Below are 15553 nucleotides of genomic sequence, written 5' to 3'. Positions count from 1 at the left end.
CCTGTAGCTTGATCCCACTGTTACATGTCTTGCACTCTGGGATGATCGAGAACAGATCCTGCCCCTCCTCTGTAGGACTACCTTTCAAGTCTCTGAAATGTGCTCTCCTATCTCCACCCAGTCTTCATTTCTCAAGGCTAAAAAGGCCCAGTTCTTGCAGTCTTTCCTCACAGGGCTTGGTTTTCAGTCTCCTGATCATCCTTGTTGCCCTCCTTTGAATTCGCTCCAGTTTCTTTCCATTTGGGACTGATTTTAAAAAAAAAGCTGGGTTAGGGGGACTGCAGTCACCCCTCAGCTTCTACTGCCCGAGGCACCAGCCTTTCCCTACTTCATAGTTGTTTTGGCTGTGTTTCACAGAATATTGGAACTCTTTTCCTGCATTCCTTACTCGGAAATTTTGGGAGTGTGAAATGACCACTTCTTTTTGTCGTTTCCTTAAACTTTCAAAGCCTTCAGTTGTCTTTGCTTGCTCTCTCCACCACCACCCTGCCCCGCTGTTCTCTCCTTAGAACTCGGTGACCCAAACCAGACAAATTGCTCCAGTTAAGACCCTGCTAGTGCCAAGAAGACCAGCCGTCATGAGTTTTGGGGGGATTATTCACACTTGGCTGGCCTCTGGGCATTAACAAACCTTAATTCACTTTAATTGTTGGAGCAGAGAACCTCATGATAAGCATTGGATACATTCATGAAAAGCATCTTGCATTTTGTTATTGGAGTAGAATGTTATTTATGTAGTGCCTTGGTTGCACATTTTATGGATGAAACATTCAAAAGAGGGGGTGAGGGGAGGTGGAAGATGCCAGCAGAACTGTGCCCCATGGAGCTTACAGACAGGTGAACGGCTCGTAACTAGGGGGCAAGTGGGCAGTAGACGGGGTGGAGGTGGTAGCTTCCCCTTTCCTTAGGCATGTACTGGAAAAATGAACCATAAACTAGTTTGCTATTCTGGGGAATTTGTATGTAGCCATGAATCATCATGAACTGCGATTTATTTTTTTGTTTGTCTCTTCGTTCGTTTAGTCGTTTAGTCGTGTCCGACTCTTCGTGACCCCATGGACCAGAGCACGCCAGGCCCTCCTATCTTCTACTGCCTCCCGGAGTTGTGTCAAATTCATGTTGGTCTCTATTCGTAACTTTTTGGTCTGGGTTGGTTCAATGGTAATGTTACTTTGTAGACAAATTATAAAACACTGTTATTAATACTAGACCTCCAATGTTTTAATTGTTATGAATTATTTTTGTGGTTGGACATAATGAAGTTTTTCTGTGACATTTCTTCTGATTCGTATGTATTGTTCTGCAGGGGTCTCAAACTCAATTTCCCTGGGGGCCGCTGGAGGCAGAGTCTGGGTGAGGCTGGGCCGCATCAGATTTTCCGCCAAGCAGAGGAGGGAGCGCCAGCGACTGCCTAGCTGGGGGGGGGGGAGGAGGGCACAACATAAATTTTTTTAAAGGAGGTGGAGCTCCCCACAGGTGCGTGTGCCCACGCACACAAACACATACACACGGAGGTCTGGCAACCTTCCTCTGAGGAAGGTGCATTCAGCAGCAGCAGCTACCACCACCACGACAGAGGAGCAAACTGCGAGGTGAGCCCAGGCAACCTCCAGAGCTGAGGCGGCTGAAGCAGGATGAAGAGGAAGAGGAGGAAGCACTGCTGGGCGCTGAGGCGGCCACTGGCCAGGCTGGTACTGGGGGTGCCGAGAGAGAAAGAGCCAGAAAGCTGCTTTCCTGGAAGAGGCGGCGGCAGCAGCTGCTATTGGCGGCTTGGAGACGCTCTTCGAGGATGGGCCAGGAGTGAGCTCCCCTCTTAGGCATCGCTCGGCAGCAGCTCAGGTGCTCAGGGAAAAGGTCTGGCAGTGCGTCTCGCTCGCCGGTTCTCCCCCAAGACAGCGCCTCTTGCACCCTCCATCTAGAACTGCAGCCTGCCAGCTGGCACAGGTGGGCTGGCTGGCAGGCTGAAGTTCCGGGTGGAGGGTGCAAAAGGTGCTGTCTTGGGAAAGAGCCGGCCAGCGAGGTGAGACCTTTTTTGACTCTTGACAGCAGAGGACCCGTGGGCGATTCGGGGGGGGGAGCAGGCAAGGTGGGGGCCACAAACTATCATCCGGTGGGCCGCAAAAGGCCCCTGGGCCGCATGTTTGAGACCCCTGGTTCTCGGTCAGTACTGTGTTGATTGATTAAGAAATCCTGATTTACGGCTGAAGGGAAGCATCAGTGGGGATGCAAACAGGGAAGTTAACACATACAGAAGGTTCTGATGACTGTAATTGCCAGGCTTGGCCTCAGAGCCTCGGCAATTTTTCCATACCCATTTCGTAGTGCAGGTGAAACTTTGATTTTTCCCAGTCGCATTATACAAAGCAGACCTACGACTGTGTGTACTTTGTGAATAAATGAACGTAAAAGAGCTTGGGTACCGTTCAAGCTGAGGACTACTTGGTTAAAGTCAGTCTTCAGAGATCCATTGGGATCTGCCAAGGAGGCCCTCCTTCTTTGTCAGGCCAAGAGCACATGGGACTCCCGCAGCTAGAGACAAAACGCTAAGTGGGGTTCAACTTTTCCGCTAGAGATGACTCAGCGGACGAGTTTGCTTAAGCTCAGAAATTGACTCATGACTCGGTTGGGGATTAAGGAAGGAAGCAAAGCTTTCTCCAGGCTGGTTTCAGGGAAATCAAAACACTAGGGCTGTTGGGTTTCCTTTGTAGTATATGTCTTGGTTCACTTGCATGAATGATAGGGAGCGACCCCTCTGGGATGTTTTCTCAAGCAGCGCTTGTTGTTTGCATTGCGGGAGGACATCGTGACTTGTGCATCAACTGAACTATAGGTTGGACATGTTGCTTTTCGAGGGTGACTCCTTCCAAATCCCAAGCTAGCTTGATCTATATTGGCGCTGGCTGGGATATTCTGGGAGCGCCAGTCCCCTCTCCCCGAATAACAACCCCAAGCTCTGTGCTCATGCGCTAGCTGGTGGTTGTGTTAGGCTTTGTGATACACCTCCTCTGGTAAACTATAGTCTGCCCCGGCTCGGCCAGTGGACAGCTATACTTATATATAAATAAGGAGTTACTCTGCAGATCTTACCAATTCATCATGTCACTTATATTTCTCCTGATGCCAAGACTGAAGAGTTTAAGTTTGCAATGCTCTCCCTTTTTAAAAGTAGACTCCAGGTGCAAATATAAAATTAAAAAAAACACACCTCTGGACTTAAAATGGACTTCTGAGCCCCATAATAGAAATGTTTAGTCCTTCTGCACAAAATCTGCTCAAAGCTGGCTCCCAAGTTGGTGGCAGGGGTGGACAGATTTAATCACATCTCCCCAGTCTGGCTCGCCTGCAGTAGCTCCTGATTGACCCAGATTAGGTTCAAGGTTTTGTTAACTTATAAAGCCGTTTACAGTTTGGGACCACATTACCTGTTGGGAGTGTCTTCCCCCCAAGGTCTTCTTCCCGTGTAACGAGATCCTCTCAGGCCGCGCTCCTCCAGGTGGCCACACAGAAGGAGGCCAAAATATCTTCCACAAGACATAAGGCCTTTTGGGAGGTGGCATCATTGTTGTGGAACCAACAACAATGGTCCCCTACTTCTCTAGTTTTATGAGGATGCTGAAAACGCTTCTCTTCTAGGAGGCTTTTGAAAGCAGCCTCTTTTGAATTCCCCGGGCCCTGCTCCATCATCTGCACTCATGCTGGTTTTCTCGTGTCATTTTATGTTACGATCGATGTTTTAAACATTGTATCTTGCTATCTTAACTATTTACAGAATGTTTAGCTGTACAGGGAAGTTCATGTGTTTTTTATGTAAACACCAAGAATAGTGCTGTGCACTCACACGGTGGTATAAAAGCACCAAAATGAATGAATGAATGAATCTTTCTCTACGTCAGAGATACAAAATGGAGAAGAATGGGATGGAGGCAAGAAGCAACTTTTTCTTGCTGCTAGTCCTAAACAACTCACCCCTGAAGATCTGCCGTGTTTTTCTGTGTATAAGACTATACTTTTGTCTAAAATCTTTAGACTAAAAATTGAGGGTCATCTTATACACGGAAGTAAGCTGAGGAGAGAACAAAAACAAGTGGAGGGGAAAGCAGGGATTAAAGTGATTCTGCAGCGCTTTGATCCCTTTCCCCCTACACTTGCTAAGCCCCACTTATTTTTCTTAATTTTGGGGGCATCTTATACATGGGGGCATCTTATACACAGAAAAATACTGTACTTCATAACTCATATATCTTCCACCCATCCCTGACTTACACCACCATCACTCATATGTGAAGTAGGAAAAATGGAGATTGGGAAAAAGAGAATCAACAAATGCAGCTTTTTAGATGACAAAACAAGAGATGAAGGGGCTACATCTCTGTGGAAGACAGAATACTTCCCCTGGTTCCCTGGCACTGCATGGAAGGACAACCATACAAATAATAAACACATGTTTGCCTTGTAGCCTGACACTGGAGCCTTTCTAGCTTACACTTCCATGTTCTGAGTCTCAAACAAGCTGCTGTTTATTTTCCTTGGCCCTTCTACAAAAATCAAGGACAAAGTTCTCTGGAAATAATCCCCAGTTTTAGGATTCCTGCAATGACTGGGAAAGAGCAACCTCAAGCATCAAGAATGGGCCTAACTTCTTTTTGGAAAGGCTGAAACCCCCTACCACCAAAGCAGGAGATATGTGCCATGTTTAGCTTTGCTCTCTCACTACCAGTATCAAAATAACTACTGTATAGGCATTCAAGCTGCTATAAAACCATTTCAAAAAGGCATTCTCCAAATTCAGGACAAGCATAGCAGCTTCTTCTTTGGTGGTATCATTTTGCAACAGGGGTGGGAGAATGCCTAGTTGATTGCCCGCCCCCACATCAAACACTCATTACTTGTGGAAGGCTTCTGCAAAAATAGGTCTTGTTTTGAGACACACACACGAGAAAAGTCCTATGGATCAGGGCATAGGACAATGGCCTCGTTTCCCAGAATTTCTCCCATCCTGTTGCTTTGCAGGAACTGGCATCCAGAGATAGTCCTGGAGGCAATACACAGCCATCAGAAGTACCACCCTTTTATAGGATCATATTCCACAGATTTGTCTAATCTCCTTTTAGAGCAACTTGGGTCAAATACTGGATGCTCTGACTTCCAAGAAGCTTATGACTAGAAAAAAAAATATGTATCTGGAATTAAACATCAACTGTGCCCTGTGACACAGAAAAATATTCTTGTGCCAACCCATAAAAACATTCATTTCTTCCTACCCTGGAATTCACACCCAGAGAGATGGAGCAAGTGCCTGTCATGAACCCCCCCCTCACCATTCAACACCCCAATCTCCTTTTCTCACTTTCAGGACCTCACCCTCCAGCTTTGCACACTGCTAATGTGGCACTGAAGACCTGCTACCCTCACAGAGGCAGGTGGTTTAAGAATGTTGGCCACCATATGCTTGGCAAGACAGAGCAGGGTGAAGGAAAAAGTTAACGCCATTTCTACCTGGAAGTGATAATGAAGGGGACACTTGTTCACGACACCTAGCTTCATGTCCTTGTCTAGAAGAATGGCAGTGCCAGTTCTGGACCACAGCAGGGGCGTCCGCCCTAACTGCACACTTTTTTGGAGGCTTCCCAACCTGAAACAGGCCGGCCATCATCATCACCATATATGGATTACAGAGTCTAAAAACTGCTGCGGATAAATATTTGCTGCAAAGGAGGCTCAACATTAAACCACAAGTACTGAGGCAGACTTAGAACGTGACCATGTTTATTGAAATGGACATTTATTTTGACAAAACTTGCATTTTGAAATAAAATTTCAATTCTGAACCACTTCTCTATGCGTCAGAAAGTCACTTTCCCCCAATCTTTGTTTCTACAGCTATTTACATCTGTAGCAATCACAGGAAAGCAAAATCTTGGTAGGAAAACATCTTCTGCATGTGAACAACTTGTTAATTCTATCAAAAGCTACAAAATAACAACATGAGGCTTAAATGCAGATATGTGGAATTGCTAACAGCAGACAATTCATGGGCGCTTTTTAAAAAACAACAACGTATTTTACAAAATATAACGCCAGCAGCTAGAAGTTAGATGTACTAAGAATATCCACTGATTGGATTAATGTGTAAATGCTGGTGTAATAAGAATACCACACTGACAATTCTTCTCCTGTATACAATGCTACAGCCTATGTTATTTCATAGCAATATGCTGTGTGTACACACACATTTGCCTATTTGCTACCTTTGCATTTGGGTAATATGACAACTGGACAGATCACAACTGCTCAGAAATGTACCTTTCAACTGAAACAAAACCCCTATATGATGGTATAGCATATTCTATGCATTAACTAAGAAAACGATAGGGTGATGAAGGACGTCCCCTGACACAGTGCCTTTCGCAAAGTTGTGGGGGGAAGAGAAGTCCAAAACGCTATTAAGGAAGACGCCTCTCCCTTTTAGGGCAGATTTTTGCCAATACTTCAAAAAGTCTTGCTTACCAGCTTATTTGGAGACTACATGAAAGTTAAGGAGAACTAGTTTCTCCAACCAATTGTCCTTTTGAGGAAAAAGACTTGCCAATGAAAAGACACGTAACCACAGAAGGCTTTGAAGAGTTGTTTCCAGTCACAGGAGAGACAATACTAGACCACATGGATCAATCATCTGACATGCTATAAGGCAGCATCACATGGATTTAGAATATTTCACTGTTGAAAGTATCATTTATAGAATTCAAGGTAAGTTAAGGATTCTGACAGTTCTCTCTCTCTCTCTCTCTCTGTGTATGAGAGGGAGAGAGAACGAGGTATTACACTTTCAGCTGTTACTTCACAAAGAAGATGCCTTTTGAATGCACAAGGTACAAAAATGGCGATTTGTGTTCCACCAACAATTGGGACGAGGAGGGTTGCCTTTAAATTCTCAGACAGGACAAGATGAAGTGGGCAGACACACAACACCCGGCGGCTATCCGTGGCTTCAGATGGACTGTAAAAATGCATCTGCTAACCTTCTGGGAGACCACAGTACAGTACAATGTGGGGAATACCTTTTGTGCACCACAGGCCTGGACTTTGAAGTATTTTGAGAAATCATTGACTCCTATGTAAGACAGTCCTTCCTTTCTCTGTAACTTACGGAGACACTAGCAATGGGACAAAGGTTTCAATGTTGAATCAAAACACCAACCTCAAAGGCAATGAAAACTAATTATTAAAACTCATTCGGCAATATTTAGTATTTCTTGCCAGTGCTGGAAGGAAACGTCCAGAGTTTCAACGGGGCCCAGTTTTATTTCTCTATGCTCCAAATTCTTAGGCTAAACAACGGTCATAACAGTGGGTTCATCTGCAGCAACGAAATTCTATTGTTTATGTTAGAGGCTTACAACATGCATACCTGGAGTTAACCTCTAGAGAAAGGTAGTTTGTGATGCCAGTGGTGATGCTACGTTGACTAACACGTATTTGTCAATCACACTGGCTGAATATAAATTCTCATCCAGAATTCCTTTTGGCCATTCCTCTCTCCAGCTGGCAATAAGGGAGAGCTGAAGCCAGAGTAATGGGAGGTGAAAAACAACTAGATGCTGGGAGTAGAATCAGGTTCCTAATTGAGCACGTGCTTCAGGAATTATGATTCTGTTTGATTGTGCTGATTATACAGAAATGTCTACATGTGTCCTTGGGTTTTGTTTTTGATTTCTGTATCTTTTAAGTCTGTGCCTAGAGATCTGTCTCTGTGATTTTTCTACCTTGCAGAACCTTTTATTTGAATGTGTTACATTAGGGAAAAAAAACATTTCTTCGTAGAAATAATCTAGCCTATCCATAACCATTCTGCTGGTTTCATGCACCAGGGAGTTCCCCAGTTAAGGAAGCATGCCACTTGGCTTTGAATTTCTTTGGGGGTTTTAATTTTGTTCATCCTACTTTCCAGACCCGGGAAAGGGGATAAATCTTCCCAAATGTTGATAAGCAGGGGATCTGTTTCGGATGGATGAGGGAGAAGAACTGGTGGCAGCAACTAATTTCAGGTGAGATACCAGTAAGCTTGCCCGATCATGGAATAAGCTTTACATGGCAAGATAGTCCTGAACCAAACAGGCTTGTAATAAAAGAAGAAAGTCATTGTTGAAAACTGACCAATCTCTGTTGATTTTTCTTTTTCTTTTGGTTTTGGTTTCAAACATAGAATTATACTGAAAACCTTTCTGCTTTCTTGGTGGATCATAGAAAAAGCTGACCAACCCCAGTCAAATGGCCTGAATTGGCTAAAAAAATAATAATTCACAATTAAGCAATTAGTACACCTGGAATGTTCTGTGATGTACTGAATGTATATCATCATATGCAATGTAGTTAATATGCTGTTTGTAATCCTGAAGATGACAGGATGTGTTTTCCTGTCGAAAGCTTGACCTTTTGTTGTTTTATTAAAGTTTTTTTTTATTGGAAGCTAAACCTGTTAAGTTTATTGAGACAATTCAGCCTGTTTGACTGAAAAGTTCTTTGGAAGTTCTTTCTCAGCTCACTGTTACAGAACCAAAGGAATTTGGAAGCTAAAATCCTTTTGGGATGTTAACATTTCCTTAGGGAGCAGAGGCCACCAGGAATTTTATTCTCTTCTCTCTCCCTCCCCAACCCCCTTTCCACATTCTCACCTGGCTTTTTGAAATGTAAGGGCTAGGAGCCATTGGAGCTGACAAGTAGAACAGCTCTTGTGGGCAAAGCTTCACAGCTGTTTTTTTTTTCTTTTCATTTTTTTCCTAGCCTATCCTGATCACAGGATGAGAAAGAGAAGTTCAGGACTCTGTGGACCTGAGATAAAGCCCAAATTCCTGAACCACAAAAGAAATACATAAAAGAAAAGGCTGCTGATTCAGCCACACACACGCAAACTCAGATCAACTGGATGGTGAAGAGAGAGGGGGGCTGTGGAAGAGGTAACTGTTATTTATCACCCTACCCCTCCATTAAGTCTATCCCAAACACCTGAGCTGGCAGAAATGATAAAAGTGTGAGATGTCAGAAGCCAAAAACTACAAGAAGATAGCAAAAATCCTACCAGCATTAAAGAAAAAATCAACTACTGTCTGTTAAGCATATGTTTCTACACTATCAAATAATAAATTTATGTAACTGGTTAAAGGGGGGGGGGAAATCAGACCAGGATACCTATATAGAGTAGCTTCTTGCTCTTTTAGTACATGACGGGCACATCCATCTTTTTACAACACACCCATCTTTTAAGCAACATGTTCATCTTTTTACATTTTTATTTAACTGGCTCTAGTTTCTGGCCACTCTGAGAAAACTGAACCAACTTAAAAGAAAACCAGGTATTGCTTCAAATTAGAAAAATGCCCAGCATTACATACCTAGTTTGGCAGTCATGCAACAGACCCTCAGAAAGATCTTATGACTTTTAAAGAATTGACACTTCCTTCTCTGATACTTTTTTTTCTAACCACTTCATACTCTTTCAAATGTAACCACAAATTGGATGACCCTAAGAATTTTTCAAGTTACCAGTCCTGCAGTACAAAGCTCTGCATTTTGTTTGTTTCAGTTTGAACCCTGTGCGACCTCTTTTCCTTTCCTTCTACTGTAACAAGAAGAATTCTCATAAGTATTTTTTTTTTGGAGATCACACTGATTCACCGGGAATATTACTCTTCCTTGTAAAGAAATGGTTTGCCTCAACTACCTCCTTGCAGATAAAAAAATGAACTTTAACAGGACACCCAACGTTTGTCCCAAAATCTGAGTCTATCTTTTTGTTGTTGTTGCAGCAAATATTCTGCTTTTTGTGTGTGGGGTATTTGAAAAACCAGGCCCCACTGAGCCAGATTCCATCACTATGCTCAAGATAATTTCTGAAAATGCCACTTGGGAAAAAACCAAACAAAAAACCCCCCCTATAGCTGAGAAATCCACAGATGTTTCAGCAAAGTTGTGCTTTTCTTTCCCCTTTGGTTTTCCTCTGAACAAAAATCTTCATTTCAGTAAGCAACCAAAGGTTCTGCTGCCAGCCTGCCCCCAACCCCTTCTCCAGCAAAGAAGTTCTGCTGCAGGACAAGACTGGAGCATACAAACCAAGGGAAGGAATCTGGAAAACACTATCACATTATAAGTACACGGCAGCCATGTTCCCCAGCCAGCTTACCACCACATGTGGCCACATCAACAGGCAAGCAAGTGGCATACATCTGTCAAGCCCTACTGAGTGTTTTATTGTCCTGCCTACCTCTGGATTTTATTTTGACAAGGACTTTACTTCTCTCTGTAATAAAGCAAGTAATATTTCAGAGGGTCAGGCAGAGGGAGGCTCAAGACCTTCTCTCTCAGGATGTTCACAGGCGGTTCAGGTTTCAGTTCAGGGACGGCTTTTTCCGGCTCTTCCCTGCTCTCCTCCTCCAACTCCTCACAGTTATTATCATCCGATGGGTTGGAGATCCGACTGGCAAAGACCTCTTTGTCCAAAAAGACGATGGTTTCCATCCTTCGGCGCCGGACACGCCTCCGCTTAAACCTCGGTGGGTTTCTAAGACCATTTATGTTTCTGCCTGCCATTTCCTGGTGTATCAGCTTTTTAATGGTGCTGCGGATGGCGATGCGTGCAAGGTCTTGAAGACTGCGGACTGTCACTGGGGCTGAAAATGAAAACAGAGAAACTGGAGCAAGTGTAGAATCTTTGGGGACATAGACACAGGCTATAGTTTTTCGGATCAGAAGAAAAAAAAAATAAAAGAGACAGCTAATCTAAGAGAGCACAGCAGATTGACAGAGAATTTGTCAGACCCATACTATATCATTCTCAATCAAGGTAGGTCATAGCAATGTCCAGTGTACAAGCAGGGCTTCCACACAAGCTGTGTGGTGGTGGTGGTGATATTAACATGACCACTGAGACACACCATTGATGAAACTTTCCATGGCAGTCAAGTGACAGTGTCTAGGGTAGAGTGGGCTGACTGGAGATAATCACAACATGTGATAGACTATGGGGAAACATGTGCTAGGTTGTGGAGAATGACCCGTTCATGGCTCGTCCCAAAGATTATGGTAATGAATAACACAGAAGAGGTATCCATAGAAAAGGGAGACTTACGCAAGTGAACAAGTTTTGACTTCCCCGAATCTGTATGATTGGGTTGGATCAGAGGAGCAAAGGAAACAGCTAAGATTTTTTTCGTCTCCCAGGCAGAAGGACCAGTTCGAGTTATCTTTGTCAGCTGTGTTTATGAACAAAACCACAATATAAAGCAATGTACATTAGAATGGGCAGCAAAACTAAAACGATTCCTTATCAGCCTTTTAAAAAGCCTTTTCTATCATACAACTTTAGAAACATACAACTTTGAAATTCATCATTACTCTAAATGAAGCTGGAAGCCAAGACACATTGGGTAATAGGGATCATTCCTGTTCTACACTGGAATTGTGATAAAGCAGTGGGAAAGGTGGAGGAGGTAGCTGCAGTCGAAACTGACAGATCTAAAGTAAGCAAGCAATGCAGATAATATTTGAAAACAAAACAATTAACCAAGGACCATCTGGTGTAGAAATAAACTGAATTTGAAATGAGCCTGACCTTCTTGAGATACCATTTCCAGTGTAACAACATAGAGTGTACAGTGCATATTACATGAAAAACCTGGCCTAGTGAGGTGCAAGATTTCAGGTGCATAGAATTGAAGCCCTGACTAACATCATGCTTCAAAGAAATGAAACAGTAGATTATCAGTGAACACTCACTTAAATAAGCTTATTTCAATTTCCTTGATCCAGATCCAGTCTTTAAATAATGGTAACCTAAGACTAACATGGCTGCCCTGCTTGGTTCTGTGCACCTGTATCAGTGCTTAGGTATTGTTCTAGTGAAAACTTCCCTGAAATTTCACAGGCAAGTTTAGAAATAAAAAGAGAGCTCCATGCTGAACTAAGGTAAGGATCATAGGTTAGCACTGATGTATTACAATCAATTAGCAATTAAGCTGGACATTTTTATATGTAATTGACAATTTAATTAGTGTTTCATGTAACAGTATTTTTGCATCTATATTTCTCCACTCCAGTGATAAGTTAATCAGGTATGGGACAGAACTTGGAAAGAAAGCTGTTCCTGGCTGACAGGGTCACCACGGAACTAAATAATAAAAAATGGGTTTATTTTCCCACACCAGAATCTCCAGGCTGTTTAAAAGTAAGCTAAAAAAAAGGACAAGGGCAAGAAGATGAGATTTGTAAGGGAAGGAGAAAGGAAAAGCAAGAGAATGTTCTTGGTTGCGTGAGTAAGAAATTGAATTTTCAAACATTCTTGCAAAGGTCCAAGGAGACAAACAGAGTAAAACTGTGGATGTAATTTTCTAATCTTTATTCCATTCTAACTGTTAGTGTAGTAAAATAATGTAAATCTGAACTCCAATTGAAACACCTTCTTTTGGATGTAAACACAATTTAATTAGGTTTTTTGGCTTGTGAACAATTAATGTGGTCATTCTTTCACTAACTTTGCACTCTCTGGTCAAATCACAGGCAAAAGGATCCTTATTCCCCAAGCAAACCTTTTCCTCCAGGGGCATCACAAGAATGCCACCAACTTTCAGCAAGTTCTTCATGTAATCCTCATGCTCCTTCTGGACGCCAGCACCACAGTAGACACGGTCATACTGGCAGCAGTCTGGAGAGATCTCTAAGCAATTGCCAGTGACGAAGGAAGGCTCGCAGAATTCAAACCTCAGAAAAGAAAGGCTGTTTGTGAGTGAAGCTTCTACATGGCACAAGTATTGAATAAACTGAGCCTTCCTCAACACATATAATCTGAACAAAGCACACAAACCAGAAGGGTACAACTTTCAGGGGTTCAAGGGCTGGAAAAGCCCACCCCTGGATCTTGAGAATTTGCACCCATTTTCACATCTCACCCATCCATAAAATACCTCTTTCAAAAAAGGTTTTCCTAACACTGAAAAACACTACGTGTCCTCTAGTGGGCAGCTTCTTTTTTTAAAAATGTACAATTTTTATGGTGTGTGTGTGGGAAGGCCCATGGATGCTGTCCAAACTGGCAAAAGTGTGTCTTATATGCCCTAGAAGGAACAGATTAGCTTTTTTTACACAAAAAATTGTACATTGGGGCAAGTGAAGAGTCTGAGGGTGCATGCAGGCTGACTGGCTGTACTTTACCAGCTCCTGCTTCTCACTGAGGCAAAAACACAAAGCAAAAACAAAACAAAACCCAAAAACAAAACAAACCCAAACAAACAAACAAAAAACACAAAACTGGGTGTATTAATTTCATATACATCTCTCTTTACTATTCTAGCATCTCTCAGGGAAGCTTGGCAAGGTGAGCTTTAGAAGACAGCTGGAGGAAAATGGCTGAAATCTTATGAAGTTTTGTGCAAGGCTAACTGACAAGGTGAAGGATCTTGGTTGTGTACCTGGTCACAGGCACATCTATGCAGCTGCGATGTGCCCTAGTACTTCATGAGTCAGCTGCAAATAGCCATGGCAAGTTCGGCAAATTTTGCAGGAAGACCAGTAGGATTCTGACCTATGAATCAGAGATTTCCCTTATGTACCTGTTGCGTTCTTATCCACTGGTCTGTCAAATCTAGGATGAAATTTGGACTTCTTGCATATAAAGCAAATGGTCTGCTACAGTGCCATGGCTCTTTCACCTCACAGAAACATATTTCACTTGTTTTCTTGAAGGGATGGCTGTTAGTAAACCATGTTTTGATCTGCACTCTGGATATTTCTTTCTTCCTCCTCAAATCAGTAAAACTGCAATGTCTATTCCTTGAGAGACACGCAAGTTCTAGATATATATAACATCTTACCCATACTATTGTTTATAATTTCAGATGCATTTTTGGGAATGTGTTGACTTCTCATATCCTGTAAAAATTTCTCATCATGTAAAACTTCTGGATTTAAAGAAATGATCTATTTTTGCTTCTTAGCATATCAGGTCCATTAATTTTGCAACCTAGCCCACTATGTAAGCATAATACAAAAATCATAATTTGTCTCTGTTTTACAGTATCTGACATTACAAATGTAAAATGTCCACCTTGCATTCACCATATGCTACAAAATAAAAAGTTATTATTTAGATTTCCAGATCTTTCCTGGAAATCCATTTTAATGCAAGCTACGTTAAGCATGCCCCTGATCTTACTTGTCAAAGCTGTCACTTGTTCTGATGAAGAAGTCCAATTTCTGTTTTGCATATTCTATAACATCAGAGTGAAGCTCTACACCATGATTAACGCCAAAAGGGCCTGCATATTTAAGGAATGCAAAGAAAAACATTGGAAAAGAAACAGGATGAAGATTAAGCATTTTTTCAATCCCTCCCCTCCAATTTTACAGAGAAGCTGAGAATAGTCACTGCAGATTGCAGTTTTTACTTGTAGACCTCCATTAAATTGACACTATAAGATGAATCTCTTAGCTAGCATAACCACAGGAACAGGAACAAGGTGAGATACATTGGATTCTTCTGTATCCTCCTTTGAGTGTATCTCATGAGAAGTAACAGATTGGCAGAAAGAAATGGGAAAAGATACCACACAGAGAGAAAAATGGGAAGGAAATGCATGTTCGAGTTTGTGCTTGTTTGACCTAGTTTAGCATGTGGCTCACATAGCTTCTTGGAAGGTTAATCTTATTCTTAGGTTCCTAGCAAAACACCAGTAAAACCCCTGAACATGTATTTAGATAAATATCCCTCTTTTTCTATACAGATACTTTGGAAATCAGTTTTTCTGCCAGGAATGGTAGGAGCTCAGTGGTGGTCCTGTGAAGTTTTACTTTTCTGGATCTCTGGTTTATTTGATTTTCTTTTCTGCAGAGGAAGCAATCCTCTCCCATGTCAAAAGACCTACACACAATGAATAGGACTTGCTAGTCCTTTACACCAACAGTTGGAAATATTTTAGAGACTACCATGTCATTCAGTAATGGAACATGTGGTCCTCTTTCCCCTGACACACTTGAAAAACTAAAAAGAACAGATGCAGTGCCGTGGCTGCAGAGGATTTTAGACTTGGAAATCTTGGACTCAAATTCCTGCTAAGTCAAAAAATGTACTAGGAAACATTTTGCCAGGCTCTCTCTCATATTCAATCTATAACCTGCCTCTCAAGACTGTTGTAAGGAAGAGGGAGAAGCACCATGTATTATTTATTGACTGGTGGACTAAATATGAAGGCCAGTATCCTACTGAAATTACAAAACATGCAAGGGAAATCATGGAAGCAGCTGCAGGGATACAGGATAGTCCAGTCATGTATCTGGTCATGCAAATAGACATTAGCACACAGCGACAGCTGCTTCCATGATTTACTCTGTATGCACAGCAATCTGAATAGGACATTAGTCTGAATATTTAAATAACACTTTTTAATTAAATGATGGACTTTTATTTAATTTTGTCTTCAGTTATTTTGAACCCATTTAGAAAGGTCTGTTGAATACTACCGGATAGCTCAGTGGTTTAAGTATCTGGCTGTGGAGCCAGAAGTTGGGA

The 15553-nt window shown here is 42.3% G+C and overlaps 1 protein-coding gene across 2 annotated transcripts in view; it reads right to left on the bottom strand.

Annotated features, from left to right (window-relative positions):
• Nucleotides 1-5749: 5749 nt before the first annotated feature.
• The window catches only part of PCMTD2 (protein-L-isoaspartate (D-aspartate) O-methyltransferase domain containing 2), a 99058-nt gene continuing 89254 nt past the window's right edge, over nucleotides 5750-15553 (bottom strand). For both annotated transcript variants that reach the window (XM_078391994.1, XM_020809778.3), the window contains 4 exons: nucleotides 14201-14303; nucleotides 12579-12750; nucleotides 11123-11246; nucleotides 5750-10664 (listed from right to left, as the gene is read on the bottom strand). In XM_078391994.1, the coding sequence (XP_078248120.1) occupies nucleotides 10285-10664; nucleotides 11123-11246; nucleotides 12579-12750; nucleotides 14201-14303 (779 nt within the window). In that variant the 3' untranslated portion in view covers nucleotides 5750-10284. The remainder of the gene's footprint in view (nucleotides 10665-11122; nucleotides 11247-12578; nucleotides 12751-14200; nucleotides 14304-15553) is intronic.

This window comes from Pogona vitticeps, chromosome 4 (assembly GCF_051106095.1).
Source record: "Pogona vitticeps strain Pit_001003342236 chromosome 4, PviZW2.1, whole genome shotgun sequence".
Taxonomy (NCBI): domain Eukaryota; kingdom Metazoa; phylum Chordata; class Lepidosauria; order Squamata; family Agamidae; genus Pogona; species Pogona vitticeps.
The sequence above is the reverse complement of the archived record's forward strand: the minus strand, read 5'-3'. Positions and strand labels throughout refer to the sequence as shown.